A 24,155-nucleotide genomic window follows, 5' to 3' on the forward strand; every position below is an offset into this window, starting at 1 on the left:
ACTGTACTGTATTTGTACTTATGAAGCAGCTCGGATGCAGTATGGATGGACGGTAGTCAGAACACATTAAAAGGCATTAACAGAGGAAAAGAGAGCAGGCTAATTGATTAGCTTAAATAAACATGCCACGTTAACTGTAAACTAGATTGGTGGGGCATACACTAAAAGACTACAACACTATATGTTTCCTACCTAAAACAATTAAGTCAAGCCTTGGACCAATCAAAATACCCTCTCAGTAGATGGGACAAGTCATGTCTCAGATTACCTTCCATCTTGGATCCCTGAAGGCATTGTGGGTAGCAGCGCTGGAGCAGCTGAGACTGCTGGTCTCCCGTTAAGAGAGATATAGCGCCTCCGCCTGTGTCCAGGAGACTAGGAACAGGCCGTCACAGGTCCAAAAAACAGGCAAGCACGCGCACACAGGCCGGCTAGCTAGGCAGTCTGCTATTGTTAACTCAGCAAATAGGTTTGAAACACACACCTTTAGGTAGAAAATGGAAAGGATCGCATCATGTTTCGGGCAAATTTGTTTTGGGGAATTGTGGCACAAAACTGCAATTCCCTAATGAATATAGAGCCAGTCAAAATGGATCTCATATCTGGAGCTATTTTTTGATCTGTAACATTTATTTTGGTGGCAGATTTCCCTTTCCTAGGTGAAGGAAAATAAAGTGTGTGTATGTAAAAGCTAACAACATGTACAACACGTACACACAGTGTACAACATAATGCTATATAATGGCACACATGCCCCTTATTAATACAACATGCCCCTTATTAATACAACATGCCCCTTATTAATACAACATGCCCCTTGCAAATACCAATACCCATTATGTCTTTCTACAATTTCAGGGTGGATCAGAGACAATAATGGCATGTGATACTGACATCATCAAATAGGTAGGTTAAATATAATGCTCGAGGCCAGCTGGGTCCAGCGAATGAGATCACTCGTCACAATAACAGTGATGTCACCATTACATACAATACATACAATTCCACCATCTACATCTTTTGACCTCCCCAGCCTGTGTTCTACATTTTACCTAAGCCGTGTATAGCTAATGCACATGTTACAACCTGCTATAATTGTATGTAGTGAAAACAAACAGCACAAAATAAGACAATGGTATGTGGATGATACTGGTACCCAATGCTACTGTTCTGTATTACCAAAATGAAATACTTCATGTTGATGTTTTAGTCAAGAAATAGCCATGTCATAGGTTGAAAATAACAGAGAAGGAGTGACAGTTGTGTACATGGTGTGTTCTCGGAGAGAAACATAGCCCGTGTGTGTGTGTGTGTGTGTGTGTGTGTGTGTGTGTGTGTGTGTGTGTGTGTGTGTGTGTGTGTGTGTGTGTGTGTGTGTGTGTGTGTGTGTGTGTGTGTGTGTGTGTGTGTGTGTGTGTGTGTGTTCACTGGAGTGAGACGGCAAGCCAACTAGGTGTGTTGCTATGGAAACCAGGGATAGCTGTGTGTGCTAGCTGCAGCTATATACGACAGGGTGACAAATAGCCTGTGTATAGCCTGTGTTTCTCACCCCTGTATAGGGGCAATGCATATCTGTCTGTCTGTGGCTGTACTACCATCTGCAAGTGTCTGACTGTGTCCTTTTGTCTGTCCGACCTGCCTCTCCTTTATCTTGCGCCAAGCCCATCTACCCTATTGTGACATCATGGGGTGTGACATCATCAGCCAGGGAGGCAGCCTCTCCAGCAGAGCCCAGAGCTGCTCAGCATGCAGGGCGTCAGGCCCATGCTGGAGAGAGCCGAGCTGAGCACTCTCCGTGCACATCTCCCATCCGTGCATGATAACGCTAAGTACAGCTCCAGATACTGATACAAGGGATCTCCCCATACCATGTGAAAGACAGCATGAATCATTATATCATTACCAGTATTAGTACAGATACTGCTGTTGTAGAAGGAGGAGGAATAGGTCTGAGTGAGTGAGTGAGTGAGTGAGTGAGTGAGTGAGTGAGTGAGTGAGTGAGTGAGTGAGTGAGTGAGTGAGTGAGTGAGTGAGTGAGTGAGTGAGTGAGTGAGTGAGTGAGTGAGTGAGTGAGTGAGTGAGTGAGTGAGTGAGTGAGTGAGTGAGTGAGTGAGTGAATAAGCGAGCGATCGAGAGAATGGGGGTACTAGGGGTGCATCTCAATAGTCTAAAGTCACTTCCCTCTCCTTGTATCCTTCCTCACAATCAATCCAAGTATGAATCCAAGATGGCAGTTTGGCTAGAACACAACATCATTTGAAAAGCTGTCAAGCTCCCAACTCAGGCAACTCTCTGGTGGCAGGCCCTCCTCCTCTCTAACCTCTAGGCTACCTGTCAATGGTCACTCCATACAGTAGAGTCACGTTCCCAGCTGAGAGGGACCGAATCCATTGCAGTGTAGTGTAGTGTTGTTCCAAAACACTTCAGTTATGCACAGGTATGCGGGAAGAGATGGATAGTCAATCCTTACAGTACCTCAACAGACCTTTCCAGCGTGGGAAGCCAACAATCTTGATTGCTACAGATCTCACCTCCATGTTTTTTGTAAACAAAGACTTACTCAAACGCAACTAAATATGACACACAATAATAAGTAAAAGGTTCTTGTCCTTACCTTGTTGGAGGCCATCTCGCCGACTGAGTGTCTGGTCTGCAGGGTCTCCAGCTGGTCCAGGCACCAGTCCAGCTCCTCCAGCGTCTCAGTGGCCAGTTTCTGATAGGCCTCCTCTGGGGGGGCGAGACAGGTGGGCAGGGGGTCAGTACGGAGGCGCTTCAGAGGGCTAGCGCAGACTGCTGGCCCGGGGTCTGCCTCCCCACACACAGCAATGCTGAGATGCCCCGAGTGGACGCATGGGTGACTCTTCATACTGGTGCAGAGGGGCCAGTAGGAGAGTGAGAGGGGCCAAGTCACAAGTCTGATTTCCAACCCAAGACAGACACCCTGATAAGGTGAGACCAGAGGGGCTTAGAGTCCTGAATCCTATCCCAGAGACCCCCCCTCCGTGTCCAATAGTCCTACTGTCCAAACCTTTGGAGGAATGACAGGGGCGTATAGTCCTGGAACCTAAACCTAGCCCAAAACCCTGCACCAGGCTGTTGAAGCCCAAGCACCCCTAATACAAGCAACAGTTAAAATCACAGCAGAGACTGAGAATATGGAGGGTGCCCTTTAGGTTTGGATACGATACAGACAACACCAAAACAGAGACAAAGACAAACACACACACACACACACATACACACACACATACGCACAACAACACACAGAATCCCAGTCTCTCAGTGATGTGTGTGTCTGAGGTTCAGTATACAGTCCATAGAAGAGATATAATTCCAGTCATGGAGAAGGATGAAGAGCAGTCTGGATAGCAGGCCCATGTCTGCCCAGGGGAAGGATGGAGAGACAGAGGGATAGATGAGAGGAGGGAGGGATGGGGGTGGAGAAGGGGCAGTAGATCCAGACGCTGTCCAGAATCTCACAACCAGCAGGGTTTCATCGACAGGCTGGAACAAAGGGGAGCACACTGTAGCATGCTGGTTGGCTGCCTGGCTGGCTGGCTGACTGGCTAGCTGTGGGGTGCGCGCTTACCGCACACACATACCACACACACACACAAATCACACACACCAGATGGAGAGCTAACCGTAACACATCACTCTGCCTCAGCCTCCCTGCAGCAGAAACGCTACATGCCAACGCTATAATCCAATGAGTGTGTGTTGAGTCTGGGCTCCGTCCTATAGATGATGTGTGTGTAGCATCCCTGGTATCCAGACGGCAGATCGCTGCTCTTCCTCAGAGCTGTACCTAAAGCCTGAGAGGACTGCACTGTGGATAGGGGAGGGCCGCACAGAAAGCCCGGCCTGGAGTATGAGGCAGTGGAGCTGGAGCTCAATTTGCGTGTCCGTTCAACGGAGAAAGAGAGAGGGGTGAGGGAAGGGAGGTGGACATGTAAGAGGAGACAAAGAGAAAGAGAGATGAAGAAAAAGAGAGGGAGAGAGAGAGAGGAGAACGAGACAGAGCTTCACGGGTTTTTCCCAGACCCTTCAAGCGACTGCGGTTTCTCTGATGTATCGTATGCCGTACGTGTCTGAGACAGATGTCTGAGAAAGAGATGTATGGGTAGTGATGCTTTTTAAAGAGGAATAATCTCTGAATAATGATCGTAAAGTCAGACAATTTCAAACAATGTTAGGGTGAGGTATCAGTAGTCTATTCTAACCCCTTTCAAACCTCAAATAACAGTGTATCAAATATTTGTAATTTCTATTATATTGTATATTCCTTATTTCCATTGCAAATGTAAGCAGTGCACTGAAGCCTCTCTCAGTCATTCATTAGTAGAGTGTGTCACCTTCTCAAAACCCAATTAACCCTCTTGCTGTGTTCCGGTCGAATTGGACCAATTTACAAGTTTTCTCTCTGAGAAATGTAGTTCATTTAGTCTGATTGTCATAAGGTTCCATGACTTTGTCCACACGGCATCTGAACACACAAAATACATTTGGATAATTTTCAAAACATTTTGGGTGTTTTATTTAAGTTTTGTACACCTGTGGTGTTCACGGTCAAAAATCTCCGGTCATTAGAAATGAATGGGTGAGACTACAATTAGTGTATACAATTGAGTTCAGGCACATGCTCATTCATCAGATGGACACACTTCCTCTCCCAGACCTCCACATGCATGTGTGTTTGAGCACACACACACACGCACGCGCACACACACACACACACACACACACACACACACACACACACACACACACACACACACACACACACACACACACACACACACACACACACACACACACACACACACACACACACACACACACACACACACCTCACTCCCCTTCTTGGCTCCCATGGCAACCCCCACAGGAACCTTTCCCCAATAGAATCTTTCCCCCACGGGAACCACACCTGTTGGAATTCTCACAAACAATCGCAACATTGTTATAATAATATATAGAACTTTTCTTGCAGCTCTGGTATATAAAGCTTTTTTGAGGCCTTGCTCACAATTCATTCTGTGGCAGCACATTGACCAAACGATATACTGTATGTGAGGCTCTTGATCATATCTTTGATCATGACACTGGTGAGGAGGAGAGAGTCCTTGTTCAACTTTGACACAAAGTAGTCTGTGATAGATAGCACAATATTTTTCATCTGAGTATTTGTTAAAGTCAAAATATCCATACATTATGCTTTTTTTACTCAAAAAACAGTTGTATGTGCTCAGGTCAATGAGGCCTACAGGCCATAAATAGCAAATAGAAGTTCAAAACTTATAATGTTCACAAGAACTTAAGTTGATAAAAAGATCTAACACAACATTAGGTGATAATATATGTATTATTATGGATTTATAATCAGCTATAATGGGGCGGTCATACCTTGTGGGATTGGTAATAATCTGAGAAAGATTTAGGGAGCCCCATTGCTTTAGGACTTGGTCAGTTGGTTTAAGCATGTCCAGTTTAGGTCACCTAACAGGACAAATTCAGACTTAGTGTAAGGGGCCAGGAGAGAGCTTAGGGCAGGTAGGGTACAGGCCGGTGCTGATGGAGGACGATAGCACCCAGCAACAGTCAACAAAGAGTTATTTGAAAGTTTAACGCTTGAAACCAGCAAATCAAATTGTTTGGGGACAGACTTGGTGGAGACAACTGAGGACTGAAGGTGATCGTTTGTAAAGACTGCCACTCCCCTATCTTTGGAAGATCTGTCTTGCCAAAAAAGGTTATAACCAGAAAGGTTAACATCAGTATTCAAAACACTCTTGCTTAACCATGTCTTAGTAATGACCAACACATCTGGATTGGAGCTGTGAACCCACACTTTCAATTGATCCATTTTAGTTAATAAGCTTGTATGTATGTGGCTGCTATGAAAGTGAACTGTGTGTGCGGGTGATCAGGATTTGGGAGATATATGGTACCTCACTGGTTAGATGATAACCTGCAGAAGACAGTCAGCTACATTTGTGAGTGATGCATTTAAATTTAGGGGTCGCTAAACAAAGGAACACAACACTTATGTCATAACTCATTCCACCCATTCTGTTGAAAAAGTTTCTTGAACTGAAGCAAACGGAACAAAACGGGGATAGACCTACCTGAATTTATCCAATAGAAACTCTAATTCGCAACTGTTTGGACTAATGATTCCACCCTAGATCAGCTAGATGCAGGCAAGAGTGTGCAAGGCGGTACTGAACGAGTCACTGTCTGTCACTTTCATTACTCACATCTTCCTCTCGACCCGTGCACCTACATTCATTTGCAGGCTAGGTTGTAGCAACCTCATGATGGGTATAGAGAAAATTCAAGTATCATGTAGTAGCCTAAATATATTGATGTTACATTGAGCTGGGTGAACGGAATATGAATAACAGTCATCCAATATGGTGTAATAAAAATAAGACTATGCTCATTAAAAAAAATGTGTTGTCCTCCCTAATCTTAAATGGCACCGACTGCCACTGGTGTCTGCATATGTACTATGTGCCAAATGTACAGTAATACGGTTCAAAGTAAGGAACGTTCCCTACATGTGTACAGTATAAGCTATGTGTGTGTGTGCCACATGTGCAGTAATTTTCCCAGCATGCCTCAAACATCAGCATTGCATCACTGTAACCGGCCCTAAATCTCTCTGTCATTCTCTTTTGTCTTTCAAGCTCAACTCTTTTACATTTCCCTCTCTGTATCTCTCCATCACTCTCTTTCTCTCTCAATGGCTGGGGTGCCCTCTCTCTCTCTCTCTCTCTCTCTCTCTCTCTCTCTGTGGCTGGGGTGCCACTCTCTCTGACAGAGACTGCACTGACGTCAATGACATTCTTCTCATGCTTAGTGCGACATCAGACACCAGCGCACAGAGAGACCACTCTGCTGCACAGACGGCAGGCTGCTGCCAAACGCTGGACCGAAGCAGCTAGGAACACTGGAGCTGGACTGGAAGTGGGAGAGTGGTAATCCTGTACATACCGCCAGCAAGGACATGTTGTTGTTTTAATATATGTTCCCATTGCTTTGGAAATCATCATTATCATTTAGATTTTAGTCATTTTGCAGACGCTCTTATCCAGAGTTCATACATTTTCGTACTTTTTTGTACTAGTCCCCTGTGGGAATTACACCTACAATCCTGGTGATGCAAGCGCCTTGCTCTACCAACTTCGCCACAATGAAACCAAAACCCAAATTGGTTTAAATCCATTATATTTTATGTCCAATCTTCATGAGATTAAGAGAGATATTTGAGAGATACAGCTACAAGGCAATACTTTGTCCCTTATACCAGTGGTTCCCAAACGGTTGGGCTTCTCAAGTTGTAATAGCAGAATGCACAAGGTGCAATTTCGAAAATTGGTTTGTGCATCACCAGTTTTCCTCTTGTCATGTCAGTCATTGCAGACCTTAGAGAACCATTTATAACTGGTCAGAAATGTCCAGATCAATTAGTTAGCTAACATTTTCTAGCTATGTTTTTTAGCCCATTGATTTTGTTTTAATGTTTGAGTCACTCAAATATCACATGAACACACATAAGACATGCAAAATGTGTAGAATTGCAGGAAATTAGCTTTAAAATGGCAAAAAGTCTCCATCTCATGGCAAAATGTATTGAATTGCAATAAATGCGCCAACAAGAGGGGTGTGAACAGTTTGTGTCATGAACAATACTTATGCCCATAGCAATAGATGTGTGCAGGGGTAACAAGAATGCAATTAACCATTAATAAACGGACAGCTGTTCCATTCCCTCACCACCTAGTCTGGATCACAAGACGAGCATTATCTTTTCTCCCCAGGTCAGAGTTCACACAGCTACAGCACTCTTCATTGGTCTATTCTCCTCATCCAGTCTATTCTTAGCCCACACTAAAAATAGCCGTCTTCAAACACCAACCAATCGACACATTGATGGACAGATGTATAATAAATAAAGTGATAGGGAGGGAGGAGGGGGCCGGAGCTGAAAGAGACCAGCCTATATGTCATGTGGGACTCATGGCAGGGCTCGTCTAATGCCCCATCGGCCTCTCCATGTCCCATTAGGACTGTTCTACATGACCTCCTTTATTGTCCTTCTCAGCAGGCTAGCATCAGTATCTTTAGATCAAATTTCACTCCTTGACAATCCTTGTCATTGACAATCCATGTCAACGTTCAATATGCAATTTACGAGAGAATTGCTCATTGGTTGTTGGAAATAACAAATATAATATGTGGAGCCTAAAAAATGGAATTAGAATGTAAAACAAAGTAAAAAAAAATAAAAAATACATTTAGCTGTTAGCCTAACAACATGTTGTATTTTGAGGCTTAAAATCAAAACTAAGACGTTTTGTGGTTGGATTTGCGGTATGTATCCAGTTTGAGAATTTAGACTGAGCAAGCAACTTTTGACAGGCTGGTTTCATCTGGACAAACAAAATACGGTTGCTTAGAAACCAGATACCAACGTGTTCTGTGGAGAAAAGACAGAGTTCCAAAATTTGCATAATCGTTATGATTGGAGAATAGCTGTGAGGGTGATGAATCGGGATCAAATCCTCTGTTCTCCTCGAGCTTATTAATGATACAATGTTCATATTTGAAGACGCAAGAAAGGCCAGTCTCTTTGGCACATGACGTGGAGCAAGCACAGACAGTGGATTAGCTAAAGATACTGACTGGGACCCAGGCTAGGATGACACTGCCAGCACAGGCCTTCACATGAATTACAAGTAGTCAATTCTCTTAAACAATCAGTCCCATGACTCACACTCTCTTTTATGGCCAGGGCCATAATGGATGCACTCTAATAATTTCTAAATATAGTGCAATGTCATCAATTATTCACACACTGTGTGCTACACATGTTCCCGGGTAGAGAGTGGAATGTTCTGTGAGAGAGGGAGGTTTTGAATGTCATGGCACCTTACACTAGTGCATACTGTACATGGGTTTGGCTTGTCACACGTGTTTTGTTTAACAGGGAAAAAATAGCCTGTGGATTCTAGCTTGGATATGTGTGGCCCAAATACAAGATCTACAGCATTTACATTTTAGTCATTTAGCTTACAGTAGTGAATGCATACATTTCATTTCTAAACATTTTTTATTTTTTTCTGTGCTGGCCCCCCGTGGGAATCAAACCCACAACCCTGGTGTTGCAAACACCATGCTCTACCAACTGAGCTACAGCACTCTGAGTATGAGAGGAGCAGGATGTGGGACAGAGTATGGGACCTACTAACATAGTATGGGACCTGGTATCAGAGCATGGGACCTACTGACACAGTATGGGACCTACTGACACAGTATGGGACCTACTGACACAGTATGGGACCTACTGACATAGTATGGGACCTACTGACACAGTATGGGACCTACTGACACAGTATGGGACCTACTGACACAGTATGGGACCTACTGACACAGTATGGGACCTACTGACATAGTATGGGACCTACTGACACAGTATGGGACCTACTGACACAGTATGGGACCTACTGACACAGTATGGGACCTACTGACATAGTATGGGACCCACTGACATAGTATGGGACCCACTGACATAGTATGGGACCTACTGACATAGTATGGGACCTACTGACACAGTATGGGACCTACTGACACAGTATGGGACCTACTGACATAGTATGGGACCTACTGACACAGTATGGGACCTACTGACACAGTATGGGACCTACTGACATAGTATGGGACCTACTGACACAGTATGGGACCTACTGACACAGTATGGGACCTACTGACACAGTATGGGACCTACTGACACAGTATGGGACCTACCGACACAGTATGGGACCTACCGACATAGTATGGGACCTACTAACATAGTATGGGACCTACTAACATAATATGGGACCTACTAACATAGTATGGGACCTACTGACATAGTATTGGACCTACTAGCAGGACCTACTAACATGGTTGGCTGCTCACCCTGTGACACACACTGCCAGCCCTACATAGTGCTAGAGGGCAACGAGAAGTGCCCTTCAAGAACAGGTCTATTTTGGTCCCTGTGTCATCTCCTGAATAAAACACCTGAGAGAGAAGCCCTATTCTGAAGTAGTAGTGGACCACTCTCCTCTCCTCTTTGACAAAGCCTACCAACAATCTGTGTCTTACAGATTGCTTACAGATGATTACAATACAAAAATGAAAGCAAACTTGATATTGTTCATTTCATTGTTATTGTTCCATTGCTAGTGAATGACCGATTCGTTTCATGGTGTTAGTTAGACACACTGATTTAGATGTCATTCCCATCACTGTATAGTGGGTAACTGCTACAGTGGGGAGCGAAAGGTAAGGGGTCACACCAACCTGCAAAGCCCAGCCTCAGATGTAGTGACCTGATTCTAGCAGGATCCCATAGGATCTGTGTGGAATGTAGGGTCTGGCTGTGAGCTGTCAGTCAGGGGATGGAGCATGGGGCCTGACAGCACTTTGGCACAGAAGCCTTTCCATACAAGGCTGAGTGACAGACAAACAGGTGAACCAGAAGTCAAACAGTCCTGCTGATGCTACTGTACCAGGGTTACTAACCACTGTCCTGCAGCCTTTATGCTGTTTGGTTCCCATTGTCCTATACAGAAGCTACAGGCGTATCTCTTCCAAACATGTCAGCCATGTTGTATTTACTACACACTCTGGATCGTTTTGATACAGTGTCCTGTTGTTTGGCTCCCCCTAAAGGATCTCTATGTCCTCATCCTCTATCTCTGGTCTGACAGTTCCCATCCCAATGTCTGTCATATCACAATGCCATGACACCATCATCAAGGGATGCTGCATTTTACCAAGCTGATAGAATGGATGATATTCTCTCTCCCTCCTTTCACTATCAACATATTCATACAGTACGCACACGCACACACACATACCACAGGAGGTTGGTGGCACCTTAATTGGGGAGGACGGGCTCGTGGTAATGGCTGGAGCAGAATCGGTGGAACGGTATAATATACATAAAACACGTGTTTTGATGCCGTTCCATCTGCTCCGTTCCAGCCATTATTATGAGCCGTCCTGCCCTCAGCAGCCTCCACTGACACACACAGTAACAAACACAAAGACCACACAGTTAAAGACTATCAGCGTACCTGTGAATGAGGTCTTGGTGATGGGTGGTGGATTACACATGGGTGATCTCCTGGTGTGGGGAGAAACAAAATACACATTGATCTCCTCTCAAAACACTACTACTGTACTACCTCATTCTATCTCTCTCCTATCGAACTCCTCCTGTCTTTCTCCCCCTTCTATCTCACTAACAGAGGTAAATCTGCTGCACCCTTTCCAGCTGAATCAGTCCCCATTCATCACAGACTGAGTGGGACTGCTGTTGTTGTAGTCCCAGTGAAGACCAGCAGGGGGAGAACTACAGCAAAGGATTCACATCTTCTCCAACACATTGTGTCAAATGCAGCAGCAAGTGTCTGGTGGTATAGCATGCAGACTAGGCCAAAATGTCTGATCTGATTGGTCAAAATACCAATTAGTGGCAAAAAGATCAGAATTGGCCTGCCTATGTAAACACAGTCAAAGAGAGATGACATGGGGAATACTGAAGCCGTTTGTAACACAACACCATAAAGAGAGACTTCAGTTGGAGATATCATATAAATACATATATATCCAATATATAGCCCCAAAATCCCCAAATAACACTAATATTTAGCTATAATTAGGGTAGCTTTGTGCCTTGCTCTAGACTACTACACAGCAGTAATTACAGGTTCATTGTGTATAAGGTACATACAGTGTATGCTTGCGAAGACTTACTTGTTGGACACTCTGTCTTGTGAACAATTGGTTAATGCAGCAAAATTATTCCGTACAGTTCTTAGACTGGCTAGAACCTGGAGGAGATCAGGACAGATTGACATTAAAACCTCACATTCATCTCTTAAACAGTGATTGCCCCATCCAATCTAAACTGGTCCAAGTTGGGTGTCTTTTGCTAAATATCAGCATAGCAACAGGGAATTAGGCAACAACACAATAAAACTTGCTTAGCAATCGTGCCATTGCTCACCTGTGCAAATGGTGTTACAATCATATCGTCGCCATGACTGCAAAAAAAGAGACAAAGATAAAAAGATGTTAGATTACATTTTTTGACACACCTTTGTCTACAGAAATTCTAAACATGACCTTCACATTTTAACCCTCTGCGTGACAAAGAGGAGATGATCCCAGCTGTAGCCATGGCTACAGACTATGGCAAGACTAGTGTAATATGGCTATACAATGTGGCCTCAGGGCATTTCATATTATTCTGTATGTAAATCTGTGACACCCCATTTAGTATGATATGTTACGTTATGTAAGATTATGAATGGAATTGCGGTCGTTAAACGTCATACTGTTAGAAGACATATACTATCATACGTCTTATACAGTCGTACAATAGCATATGAATTTGATGATGTAACTTTTCATACTTCTTGGAAGAGGTTTTAATTTATACATCTTTCTCTGAGACCAGGTTGCTTGTTCCATAGTAACAACAAAGGGGAATTACGGGGATAACTTACGTTGGTGATTAGGTGAACTAACGACAAAGGTTAGGATAATTTACGTGAAAGGTCATGGAATTAAAATAACAAAGGTTAGGTGAATTTACGTAGCAGGTTAGGTGAATTGGGTTACGTTTAGAATAAGGATTAGGGGAAGGGTTAACTAAAATGTAGTCCCCGACGCCACTCGAACACACAACCTTTGGCTTGATAGACGGTTGCGGATTACGCCCTCTGATCCACCCTGAGCAACCTCACTACTTTCATTTTCTGTCTAAAGAAACAAGACCAGGGGTGTCAAAAAAGTCTGGAGGGCCTCACTTAAAATGTATTATATTTCCTTGCCGTCAAAATGTGCAAAAAATAGTTCTCTATCCATCGTTTTTGTTATTTTCGATGCTCTTTGATTGTCTAGCTTTCGTTTCAATGACTGTTGGCAAGCTGGACGAATTGAAAAGGCTACACAGTGTCGATTTGGTTTAAGTCATTTCAATGTCGATTAAAATCGTTTTTCGCACGATAAAAAAAATCATATATATACATATATACATATATATATATATATATATATATATATACAGTACCAATCAAAAGTTTGGACACACCTACTCATTCAAGGGTTTATTAACACATATGGAATCATGTAGTAACCAAAAAAGTGTTAAACAAATCAAAATATGTGTCACGGATACCCCGGTACTGCTACTCATTCCGTTCACCAGCTCCGGAGGTCTACGTCACCGGCCTTCTAGGTGTCACTGAATTGGATTCATTACCACCAACCTCGGACTGTCTCGTCTCATTACGCACACCTGGTTCCCATTCCTCCTGATTAGTATGTGTATATACAGTTGAAGTCGGAAGTTTACAAACAGCTTAGCCAAATACATTTAAACTCAGTTTTTCACAATTCCTGACTATTAATCCTAGTAAAAATTCCCTAGTAAAAAAATCACCTCTTCCTTTTAAGAATGTGAAATGTTCAAATAATGGTAGAGAGAACGATTTATTTCAGCTTTTATTTCTTTCATCACATTCCCAGTGGGTCAGAAGTTTACATACATTCAATTAGTATTTGGTAGCATTGCCTTTAAATTGTTTAACTTGGGTCAAATGTTCCGGGTAGCCGTCCACAAGCTTCCCACAATAAGTTGGGTGAATTTTGGGCCATTCCTCATGACAGAGCTGGTGTAACTGAGTCAGGTATGTAGGCCTCCTTGCTCACACACGCTTATTCAGTTCTGCCCACAAATGTTCTATAGGATTGAGGTCAGGGCTTTGGCCACTCCAAAACCTTGTCTTAGTTGTCCTTGAGCCATTTTGCCACAACTTTGGAAGTATGCTTGAGGTCATTGTCCATTTGGAAGACCCATTTGCGACCAAGCTTTAACTTCCTGACTGATGTCTTGAGATGTTGCTTCAATATATCCACATAATTTTCCACCCTCATGATGCCATCTATTTTGTGAAGTGCACCAGTCCCTCCTGCAGCAAAGCAGCCCCACAACATGATGCTGCCACCCCCGTGCTTCACGGTTGGGATGGTGTTCTTCAGCTTGCAAGCCTCCCCCTTTTCCCTCCAAACATAACGATGAACAGTTCTATTTTTGTTTCATCAGACCAGAGAACATTTCTCCAAAAAGTACGATCTTTGTCCCCATGTGCAGTTGCAAACCATAGTGTGTTTCTTTATGGCGGTTTTGTACGTTCATTGTACGTTCATCTCTAGGAGACAGAACGCGTCTCCATCCTGAGTGGTATGACGACTGCGTGGTCCCATGGTGTTTATACTTGTGTACTATTGTTTGTACAGATGAATGTGGTACCTTCAGGCATTTGGAAATTGCTCCAAAGGATGAACCAGATTTGTGGAGGTCCACAATTCTTTTTGTGAGATCTTGGCTGATTTCTTTTGATTTTCCCATGATGTCAAGCAAAGAGACACTGAGTGTGAAGGTAGGCCTTGAAATACATCCACAGGTACACCTCCAATTGACTCCAATTATGTCAATTAGCCTATCAGAAGCTTCTAAAGCCATGACATTTTCTGGAATTTTCCAAGCTGTTTAAAGGCACAGTCAACTTACTGTATGTGAACGTCTGACGCACTGGAATTGTGATACAGTGAATTATAAGTGAAATAATCTGTCTGTAAACAATTGTGGGAAAAATTACTTGTGTCATGGACAAAGTAGATGTCCTAACCGACTTGCCAAAACTATAGTTTGTTAACAAGAAATTTGTAGAGTGGTTGAAAAACGAGTTTTAATGACTCCAACCTAAGGGTATGTAAACTTCCGACTTCAACTGTACGTGTTTGTTTTGGGCTTCGTCCCCATCGTTTTCATGACGTACTTTATTTTAGGTGGAGAAATAAAATCCCCTTTTACGTATTCCTGTGCCTGTCTCATATAATTATACAGCGTGACAATATGTGACCCGATTCAGTAAACTAGGCCTATGTCGCAAGTCACGACTTCACAGGACAGCTGTTTGAACGTCATTTTTTTTGTGGGGGGGAGAAATGCCTTCTCGAACATGTGAACTTTCATGTGCCTTAATATCAAACTTGTATGCCATCTGTTAATACGAATACAATTGTTAAATTACGAGCCTAGTTGGTTTAGCCACAGAAAAAAAACAGCAACCTTCCCGCTAGCCATGATTGGCTGAGATAATGAGTGGGCTGGACTTGCCGAGAGATGAGTTTGGATTGGTCTGCGGATTAGGATCTTGTGTGTATAAAATGAGCTGCTCGTAATGTGTAGATAATCCTTCCTACTGCAGTTTTTTAGAAAGATATAACGTTAGCAATGGAGAACTGCAAATATGTTGCTACTGCTCTTAATTACATTGCTGCCCTGAGTTGATCAGGCGCTATTGACAAAGTTCAATGGGAAAAAGTTGTGATGGACTACTTTCTGGAGGACGATCGTGCCATGCTGACTCTCTCTGACTCTGAAAATGAATCAGACGATGAGGAAATCCCTGATTTACGTTGAACATTTTCATTGAAGAAGTCTTTTGATGACAGTGATAGAGAAGAAACGGTGACAATCAACAGTGTTGTTGTCACGGAAGAAGTTGACCGAGTTTTGAAATCAGTGGAATGTCTGGTAGCAGCAGAGTATGATAAGGAGATTAATAGAATTCTGGCGCTTGATTGCAAATGCATAGGGAGTCAAAAAGAGAACACAGAAGGCTGTTGTATGAAACGCATGTCTAAGGGCAACCATGGCATCGGTGACAGAGAGGGAGAAAGATCTGATGACTTTTATGGCATTGCACACGGTCAGTATGACTTGACACAACGAGCCAAACAAACTGTTCAAACTAAACGGAAACGAAACAGGACGTCTTATTTGATAAAAGGGGTTGCAGTCTGCCGTGAAGCTTTCATCCATGTATACGGGTAAGAATCTAACATTGAACCTATTTTGGTTAACTTTAGCTAGCTATGACATTCGGTTTGTATTTATATTTAAGATTCTTCAAAATAGCCACCCTTTGCCTTGATGACAGTTTTGCACACTGTTGGCATTCTCTCAACCAGCTCCATGAGGTAGTCACCTGGAATGCATTTCAATTAACAGGTGTGCCTTGTTAAAAGTTCATTTGTGGAATTTTTTAACTTTTAATGTGTTTGAGCAAATCAGTTGTGTTGTGACAAGGTAGGGGTGGTATACAGAAGATAGCCCAATTTGTTAAAGTCCATATTATGGCAAGAACAGCTCAAATAAGAAAAGAGAAATTGCAGTCCATCATTGCTTTTAGACATGAAGGTCAGTAAATCCGAAAAGTTTATCAAGTGCAGTCTCAAAAACCATCAAGCACTATGATGAAACTGGCTCTCATGAGGACCACCACAGGAAAGGAAGACCCAGAGTTACCTCTGCTGCAGAGGATAAGTGCATTAGAGTTACCAGCCTCAGAAATTGCAGCCCAAATAAATGCTTCTAGGGGATAATGAGTATCTTGGTGACTCAATAGCCATCTGTTGGTGTTGTAGTCACTGAAGGAGTTTAAGACAATACATACCTCAATCACCAAACACAACTAACTCAAGGTTTGCACTCAGGGCGCTACAGCTTTCCTCTAATGCTGAGGGCAAAGGGCTTCGAATAGAGACGTGACACTGTGACACCTCAGCATCAGCTGTCAATCAAACAGAGAACTGGGAATGGGCAACAAGTACACTGACAGCTATCACATCATATCACCCACCACACCTTTGAAAACACTCCATTTCTTCAGTGAGAGACTACATGTGTAGATAGACTGTGTGTGTGTGTGTGTGTGTGTGTGTGTGTGTGTGTGTGTGTGTGTGTGTGTGTGTGTGTGTGTGTGTCTGTGTGTCGGTTGGAGGGGGAACAGAGAGACAGTTGGAGAGAGAAAAAACTCACATGTCGCTGGCGATGGAGGAGTTTCTGGACATGGACTTGGGCGACAGTTCGTAGTCCGAGTCAGAGCGGTAGAGGAAGGACTCTCTCCGCTGACTGTGGACAAAGTTCCCCTGCAGTATGAGCCCAGACCCCGGGCTGGCCATGGGGTCCAGCGGGCTGCGCCCCGACGATGTGCCGTTGTCCACATCGAAACTGTCAGACAACAACCAGAGAGAGAGGAAATATTAGACATAATCATAAACAGTGGGTGTTAGAAACATAGGATACCTGTCCGCATTTTTGTTTATTTGCACTGCAAAGAACATTGAGCAGCAGGTTGCTTAGGTTTCAAAACATTCTTTCAAAGACCCACAAGAATATCCAAAAGCCTTGATATGGTAACTGTAACACAGGCCAGTACCGTAACACAGGCCAGTACTGTAACACAGGCCAGTACCGTAACACAGGCCAGTACCGTAACACAGGCCAGTACCGTAACACAGGCCAGTACTGTAACACAGGCCAGGACCGTAGCACAGGCCAGGACCGTAGCACAGGCCAGGACCGTAACACAGGCCAGTACTGTAACACAGGCCAGGACCGTAGCACAGGCCAGTACTGTAACACAGGCCAGGACCGTAGCACAGGCCAGTACCGTAACACAGGCCAGTACTGTAACACAGACCAGTACTTTAACACAGCTCTGATAAAGACAATGACTCATTGAGTCACCACCACCACTTAGGACAATGACGCAATCCCCATTTGACGTCACCGTTCCTTAGAGTCCTCCAGATTATCCTCACACCTGAGATTACCGCTGTCACCCAGGATTACCTGACCTATTACAAGGGTAACCAGACCTGGCTCTACTGTAATCCTCCAGAGGGATTCCCCTCTACGTAGCACCAGATACATCTTCATCATCACTATCCCTATCATCATCACCAGTGTCAGCTATGCGATGAAAATAGCTGTCGTGATCATCCTGTAGGATCCGCTGTGGAGCTGATAGGGTAGCCCGTGCTATTCGGTACAGTGTGTGTGTGTGTGTGTGTGTGTGTGTGTGTGTGTGTGTGTGTGTGTGTGTGTGTGTGTGTGTGTGTGTGTGTGTGTGTGTGTGTGTGTGTGTGTGTGTGTGTGTGTTCGTCATTGTGAGTGTTGATGACGTGTTGTTGTGGCTATGCATGGGTACAGCACAGTAAGCACTCTGTCAGCCCTAAAATCATGAAAACACAGAACAGCATATTCTCTAAATCTTCCGGATGAAGAGCCCCGCTCTTTGACCCTACGACAAGTGTTTACACCCAGCTGCAGATTCTGACATGAATAAACATTCTTATTGTTTGAAATACACTACGTCAACCATGATTCAATCTGTGTTGACTGTTGGCTTCCGTAATAGAACACTGCGGGGACTGATTCCACGTCATGAGATTCAGCTAGTTTATTAGAATGCCTCTAAGAAAAAAGGACTATTATCAAATCACATATTCAAATCTATCACATCGCTATAGCACCCTAGCCAATGTGATTTCACTGTGGTGTACTTCACAAAGTATTTTCTCCCGTGCTCCTTTCATAAAACCAAGGTCATGGAGACACACGTGCATTCATAATTGCAAGGTATGCGTAGTAGCATGCTGGAAACCATATACATTGGAGGTGGCAAATGTATTTTCACAGAGCGAGCGCTGGAGAGAGATGGAGGTGGGAAAGGACTGGTGCATGTTGTGTGAATGTTTGTTAGCTAGGCGAGTGAGACGGAAGCATCTGTATGTGTATCAGGGACTGCTGCCTACACTCTTTCCGCCCTGGGTCATATGACTGCACCAGGCCAGGGTTCAGCCTGACACACACACACAGCTGGAGACATGCATTATAGGTGCTGCTCCACATAACACTGTATAGCACAAACAGAACACCAGCATGTCTATCTCGCACACACGCACGCACGCACAGCCCCCCCCCTCTTCACAACGGCCATGTGGTTGTAGCCCCTACATGTGAAACCCAGTATGCCAGAGTGTGCTAGAGATAGTGCCATTATCTATCACTGGAGTCTAGGACTGCAACTCAAATGGCACCCTATTCCCTACACAGTGCACCAGGGCCCATAACACTTTGGTCAAAAGTAGTGCACTATGTAGCAGGGGCACCATTATTTTTCCGACCTGCAAACCCAAAGAATTAAAAATACCGGTCAAAATACATTGCTCCTTTCTGTTCCTTTCTAAAACTCTGAAATCTTATATTTCTTTTTTTTTTTTTTTACATTAGCTCGACATTCAATTACTTCACCAATCAGTGAGGATAGAGCATCTTGCTATGGAGCTGGAAAGCTATAGTTGTTTTAGCCTAGGCTACATGCAGAACGTAAAATAACGTTATTAACCAGTTCTTAACTGAATTGCTTAGTTAAATAAAGGTACAAAATATACATTATACAGGGTGAGGAAACCAATGTGTACATTCGTAATTTGATTGAGCTATCTCTTTAATCAGAGTTTCTGAATTGCATTTGATCTGAGCATGTGCTATAAATAAACATTCATTTATTTTATCATCTCTTAAGAAAGCTTGCTTGGGCAGCAACATCTGGGGCCTGCATGGAGACTGAGAACAAACCCAGTTTGGTCCCAGGTGACAGCCCAATTGAAAAGACACATTTACAGCCAACCTATTGCACATATAGGTCACACTACACACCCACCCTTGACCAAGGTGTAACCCATTTTGGTAAACACCGGGGAACTCATGCGGGTAAATCCTCAATTTTCCCACTAGGGCAACTTATGAAATATGCTAACAATGCCAACTGATGCAACAGTGTGTCACACCCCATACACACATCCCCTTGAATGATTTATATGCATTTATGTTCCAGACCACGCCCACGTGAACGTTTATTATCCACCATCTGGCCAAACAGTGTAATTTTGTAAATGACAGATCTCTATGGCAAGACGCATCATTCACCCTGTCTGAGATATCGTGTGTGACTAACTTTTGAACGGAAGGACCGACGGACGGATGGACGGAGACAGATCCACAGTCCCCATCCCCAATTTCATCGTGGGGGACAAATAATAGCTAACATGCATTCCTACAAGCAGGAATTAGGTTCTGGCGTTATCATTTGCAATCACAAAGGACATACCAACCAATAAGACTCATTGCATGTCGAAACTTTGCCTTCTTTGAACGGTTTACTCAATCCAGCACCTGGGAAGCATCTTAGGATGTGCTCTGCTCAAGAACGCCTAAAGAACACATGACATTCCATATATTTTTTAATCATAAGTAATCATGTGGTTACCAGTATCTTATCTCCTCAGCCCAGTGTTGGCCCAGCTGACCGAGCAGGCAGGGCCTAGGAGGCTGAGAGACAGAGCCTGAGAGGCAGAGAGCCCTTAAGGCACGGACATACCGGTAGAGTTTCCAGGCAGAGAGTTCTTAGCACCTCTGAACAAAATGCTGGCTGTTATTTGCAAGCTGAGAGCAAACCGATTCTACATGTAGAAACAGCCAAACATTTTGGCAGTCAGATTCTCACCGGCGGGTGGTCTCTAAAACACACTGCACAGTCAGCAAGAGAACGAACAGCAGACGAACGGCCGACCGTAATTCGGTGTGATGTGTTTTGTCCATTAGAGAAAGAGAGGCAGGGCCTGAGAAGCAGAGAGCGAGATATACTAAGAGGCAGGACCCCAGGACCTGGGAGGCTGAGAGGCAGGTCCTGGGAAACAGAGGCAGAGAGGACTTAGAGACAGGGCCTGAGAGGCTGAGCAGGCAGGCCTGTGATGCAGAGAGGCACTGAGCAGGCAGGGCCAAACTACTCTGACCTTTGAATGGAAAATGTGCGAGTTTGGCCTGGTGCCTAATGAATCAAATACAATTTTATTTGTCACATGCTTCGTAAACAACAGGTGTAGACTAACGGTGAAATGCTTACTTACGGGCCCTTCCCAACAACGCAGAGAGAAAGAAAACAGAGAAAACATGTAATAATAAAAGTAATAATAAATACAAAATGACTTGGCTATATACACGGGGTACCAGTACCAAGTCGATGTGCATGGTGGGTGTGAGGTTATTGAGGTAGATATGTACACATAACTAGGAGTAAAGTGACAGATAATAAACAGTGATGAGCCCAAAAAGTAGTTTGTCCGGGTAGCTACTGGTTAACTATTTAACTAACTATTTATCAGTCTTATGACTTGGGGGAAGAAGCTGTTCAGGGTCCTGTTGCTTCCAGAATTGATGCATCGGTACCACTTGCCGTGTGGTAGCAGAGAGAACAGTCTATGAATTGGGTGGCTGGAGTCTTTCACCATTTTTAGGGCCTTCCTCTGACACCGCCTAGTATATAGGTTCTGGATGACAGAGTGCTCGGCCCCAGTGATGTACTGGGCCATACGCACTACACTCTTTAGCGCCTTGCGGTCAGATGCCAAGCAGTTGTCATACCAAGCGTGGATGCAGCCAGTCAAGATGCTCTCAATTATATTGGATCTGAGGGCCCATGCCACATCTTTTCAGTCTCCTTAGGGGTGAAGAGGCATCCTCAGCCTTCTGTTTTCTGTACTCCACGATCAGCTCCTTTGTCTTGCTGACGGGGAGGGAGAGGTTGTTGTCCTGGCACCAAACTAAGGTCTTTGACCTCCACCAAATATAGTTTCATTGTCGTCGGTGATCAGGCCTACCACCATTGTGTCGTCGGCAATCTTAATGATGATGTTGCCGTCGTACTCGGCCACGCAGTCATGGGTGAACAGGGAGTACAGGAGGGAACTAAGCATGCACCCCTGAGGGATGTTGTTGCCTATCCTCACCACCTGGGAGCGGCATGTCAGGAAGTCTAGGATCCAGTTGCAGAAGGAGGTGTTCAGTCCCAGGGTCCTTAGCTTAGTGATGAGCTTGTAGAGCACTATGGTGTTGAACGCTGAGCTGTAATCAATGAATAGCATTCTCACATAGGTGTTCCTCTTGTCCAGGTGGGAAAGGGCAGTGTGCGGTGCAAAAGAGATAGCGTCACCTGTGGATCTGTTGGGGCAGTATGCAAATTGGAGTGGGTCCAGGGTATCTGGGATGATGGTGTTGATGTGAGCCAATGCCTTTAAAGGAATTTCATGGGTATAGATGTGATTGCTACAGGGCGATAGTCATGTCTGACTCGTTTACGAAACAAGGCATATGTCGCGCGCCACTACTTCACAGGAGCGCCACAAATGCCTTCTGGAACATGTGAACTTTTATGTGCCATAATAACAAACAGGTATGCCATCTGTAAATACGAATAAAATTGTTAAATTATAAGACTAGTTGGTTTAGCCATAGAAAAAGACAGCAATGTTCCCGCTAGCCATGATTGGCTGAGATAATGAGTGGGCTGGACATGCCGAGAGATGAGTTCGTATTTGTCTGCCATGTAGCACGCTTTTTTCTATAATATGAGCTGGTCAGTATGTGTAGGTAATCCTTTCTAAAGCAGCTTTTTTTTTAAATGTATCACGTAGTAGAACTACATAAATGTTGCTCTTCACTTTCTGGAGGACCGAGTTTTGAAATCAGTGGAATTAGAGTATGATAGCTAAGGAGATGGAGAAAATTCTGGCGTTTGATTGAAAATATGCAGACGGAGTCAAAAAGACAACACACAGAAGGCTTTTGTATAAAACACCTGTTCATGGATTACATCTTCAAACTAAGGGCAAACATGGCATCCGTGGCAGAGAGGGAGGAGCGTCCATCCATGTATACGGGTAAGACAGTCTAGCTAGCTACATTTTCAGATATTACACATTATTAATTTAGTCAGAAAGTCATTTTCATTTCAAGTTAAAGTGTACTGTTAGCTAGCTAGCTAACATTAGCTGGATGGCTAGCTATCTAATGTTACGTGCATGATCTGTGTAGTAATATTATTTGTATCTCAGAGCCATTCGCATTCCTAGTTATAGCCTAAAGCTAGCTAGCTAACATTGAACCTCGTTGGTTAGCTGCCTGCAGATTCATGTAGGGTAGTAACATTATGAGTTGGGATTATGGTTCACTGTTTAGATAGCTAGCTTTATGTCTAAACAAAAGACTCCACTATGCAAGTAACTATTTTAATAGAATGTTTACGATGTCAGTTCGACAACTGTCAATAGAAATTCACTCTAAATTCACTCTGGCTATCCACTCCGATTTCAGAGCACTCTCATCTGAGTGTGCCAGAGGCAAGAATAACTGACGAATTTACGAATGCTCAACACCTGTTGAATATAGCCAGTGTCAGTAAACGTTGGCAAAAAAGCGTAATAAAATTGTTGCCAGCAGCACAGTTGCAACCAATGCTCTGGATAACATAAAAACAGCCTATCCAGCTCTGCTAGGGTGTGTAAAATGGTCAGAGTGAGCTGTTCTCTCATTTGTGTCTAGAAGTAGCTAGCCAACGTTAGCCAGTTAGCTTGGGTGCTTGACTGCTGTTGTTAGGGCAGAACGCTCGGATCAACGCTACTTTTCGGCCAGAGTGTCCAGTGTGCGCTCTGAACGCTCTGAGAATGAAACACTCTGAATTTACGAACGGGCAGAGCACACTCTGGCACTCCAGATTAAATCACGAACACACCTGTATAAACCAGCCCTTAGTCTTGAAATCTTTGGTTGTTTAGTACATAGCGTCTCATGTGAATCCTTAAAGAGATGGGTGGGGCTAAAGCTTAAGAGGGTGTGAACGATGCTGAATTGGTGTGGACAAAGAGGAGCTCTCCAATAGGTACCAAAATATTCAAGGGCCATTTTCTCAAAAGTGAGGTTACAACTTTATCAACTTTCAAAGCAAAATTACTTTCCCATTGTTCCTCAACATTAGTGTATGAGATACTGCAGCATTTTCTACTTTTATCTAATGTAAATAACACAATTTCAAATTTGGTGTTCTGCTCGAAACATGTAAGTATTACAGACTGGGTCAGGGAGAGGTTGAAAATGTCAGTATTGCCACTTGCCAGCTGGTCAGTGCATGCTCTAAGAATGCGTCCTGGTAATCCGTCTGGCCCTGCGGCTTTGTGAATGTTTGCCTAAAGGTCTTACTCACAAAATCTATTGCGAACGTGCTCACACAGTCATCCGGAACAGCTGGTGCTCTCATACATAGTTCAGTGTTGCTTGCCTCGAAGCGAGCATAGAAGGCATTTAGCTCCTCTGATAGGCTCACGTAATGAGTGAGTAA

The 24,155-nt window shown here is 43.9% G+C and overlaps 1 protein-coding gene across 3 annotated transcripts in view; it reads right to left on the reverse strand.

Annotated features, from left to right (window-relative positions):
* The window catches only part of LOC106580051 (cAMP-specific 3',5'-cyclic phosphodiesterase 4D), a 278,153-nt gene that overhangs the window by 10,681 nt on the left and 243,317 nt on the right, over window positions 1–24,155 (reverse strand). For all 3 annotated transcript variants that reach the window (XM_014160617.2, XM_014160619.2, XM_014160620.2), the window contains exons 2-6: window positions 16,955–17,146; window positions 12,068–12,104; window positions 11,815–11,891; window positions 11,133–11,182; window positions 2,615–2,727 (exon numbers count right to left, since the gene is read on the reverse strand). In XM_014160617.2, coding sequence (XP_014016092.1) covers window positions 2,615–2,727; window positions 11,133–11,182; window positions 11,815–11,891; window positions 12,068–12,104; window positions 16,955–17,146 — 469 coding nt within the window. The remainder of the gene's footprint in view (window positions 1–2,614; window positions 2,728–11,132; window positions 11,183–11,814; window positions 11,892–12,067; window positions 12,105–16,954; window positions 17,147–24,155) is intronic.

Source organism: Salmo salar, chromosome ssa20 (assembly GCF_905237065.1).
Source record: "Salmo salar chromosome ssa20, Ssal_v3.1, whole genome shotgun sequence".
Lineage (NCBI taxonomy): Eukaryota > Metazoa > Chordata > Actinopteri > Salmoniformes > Salmonidae > Salmo > Salmo salar.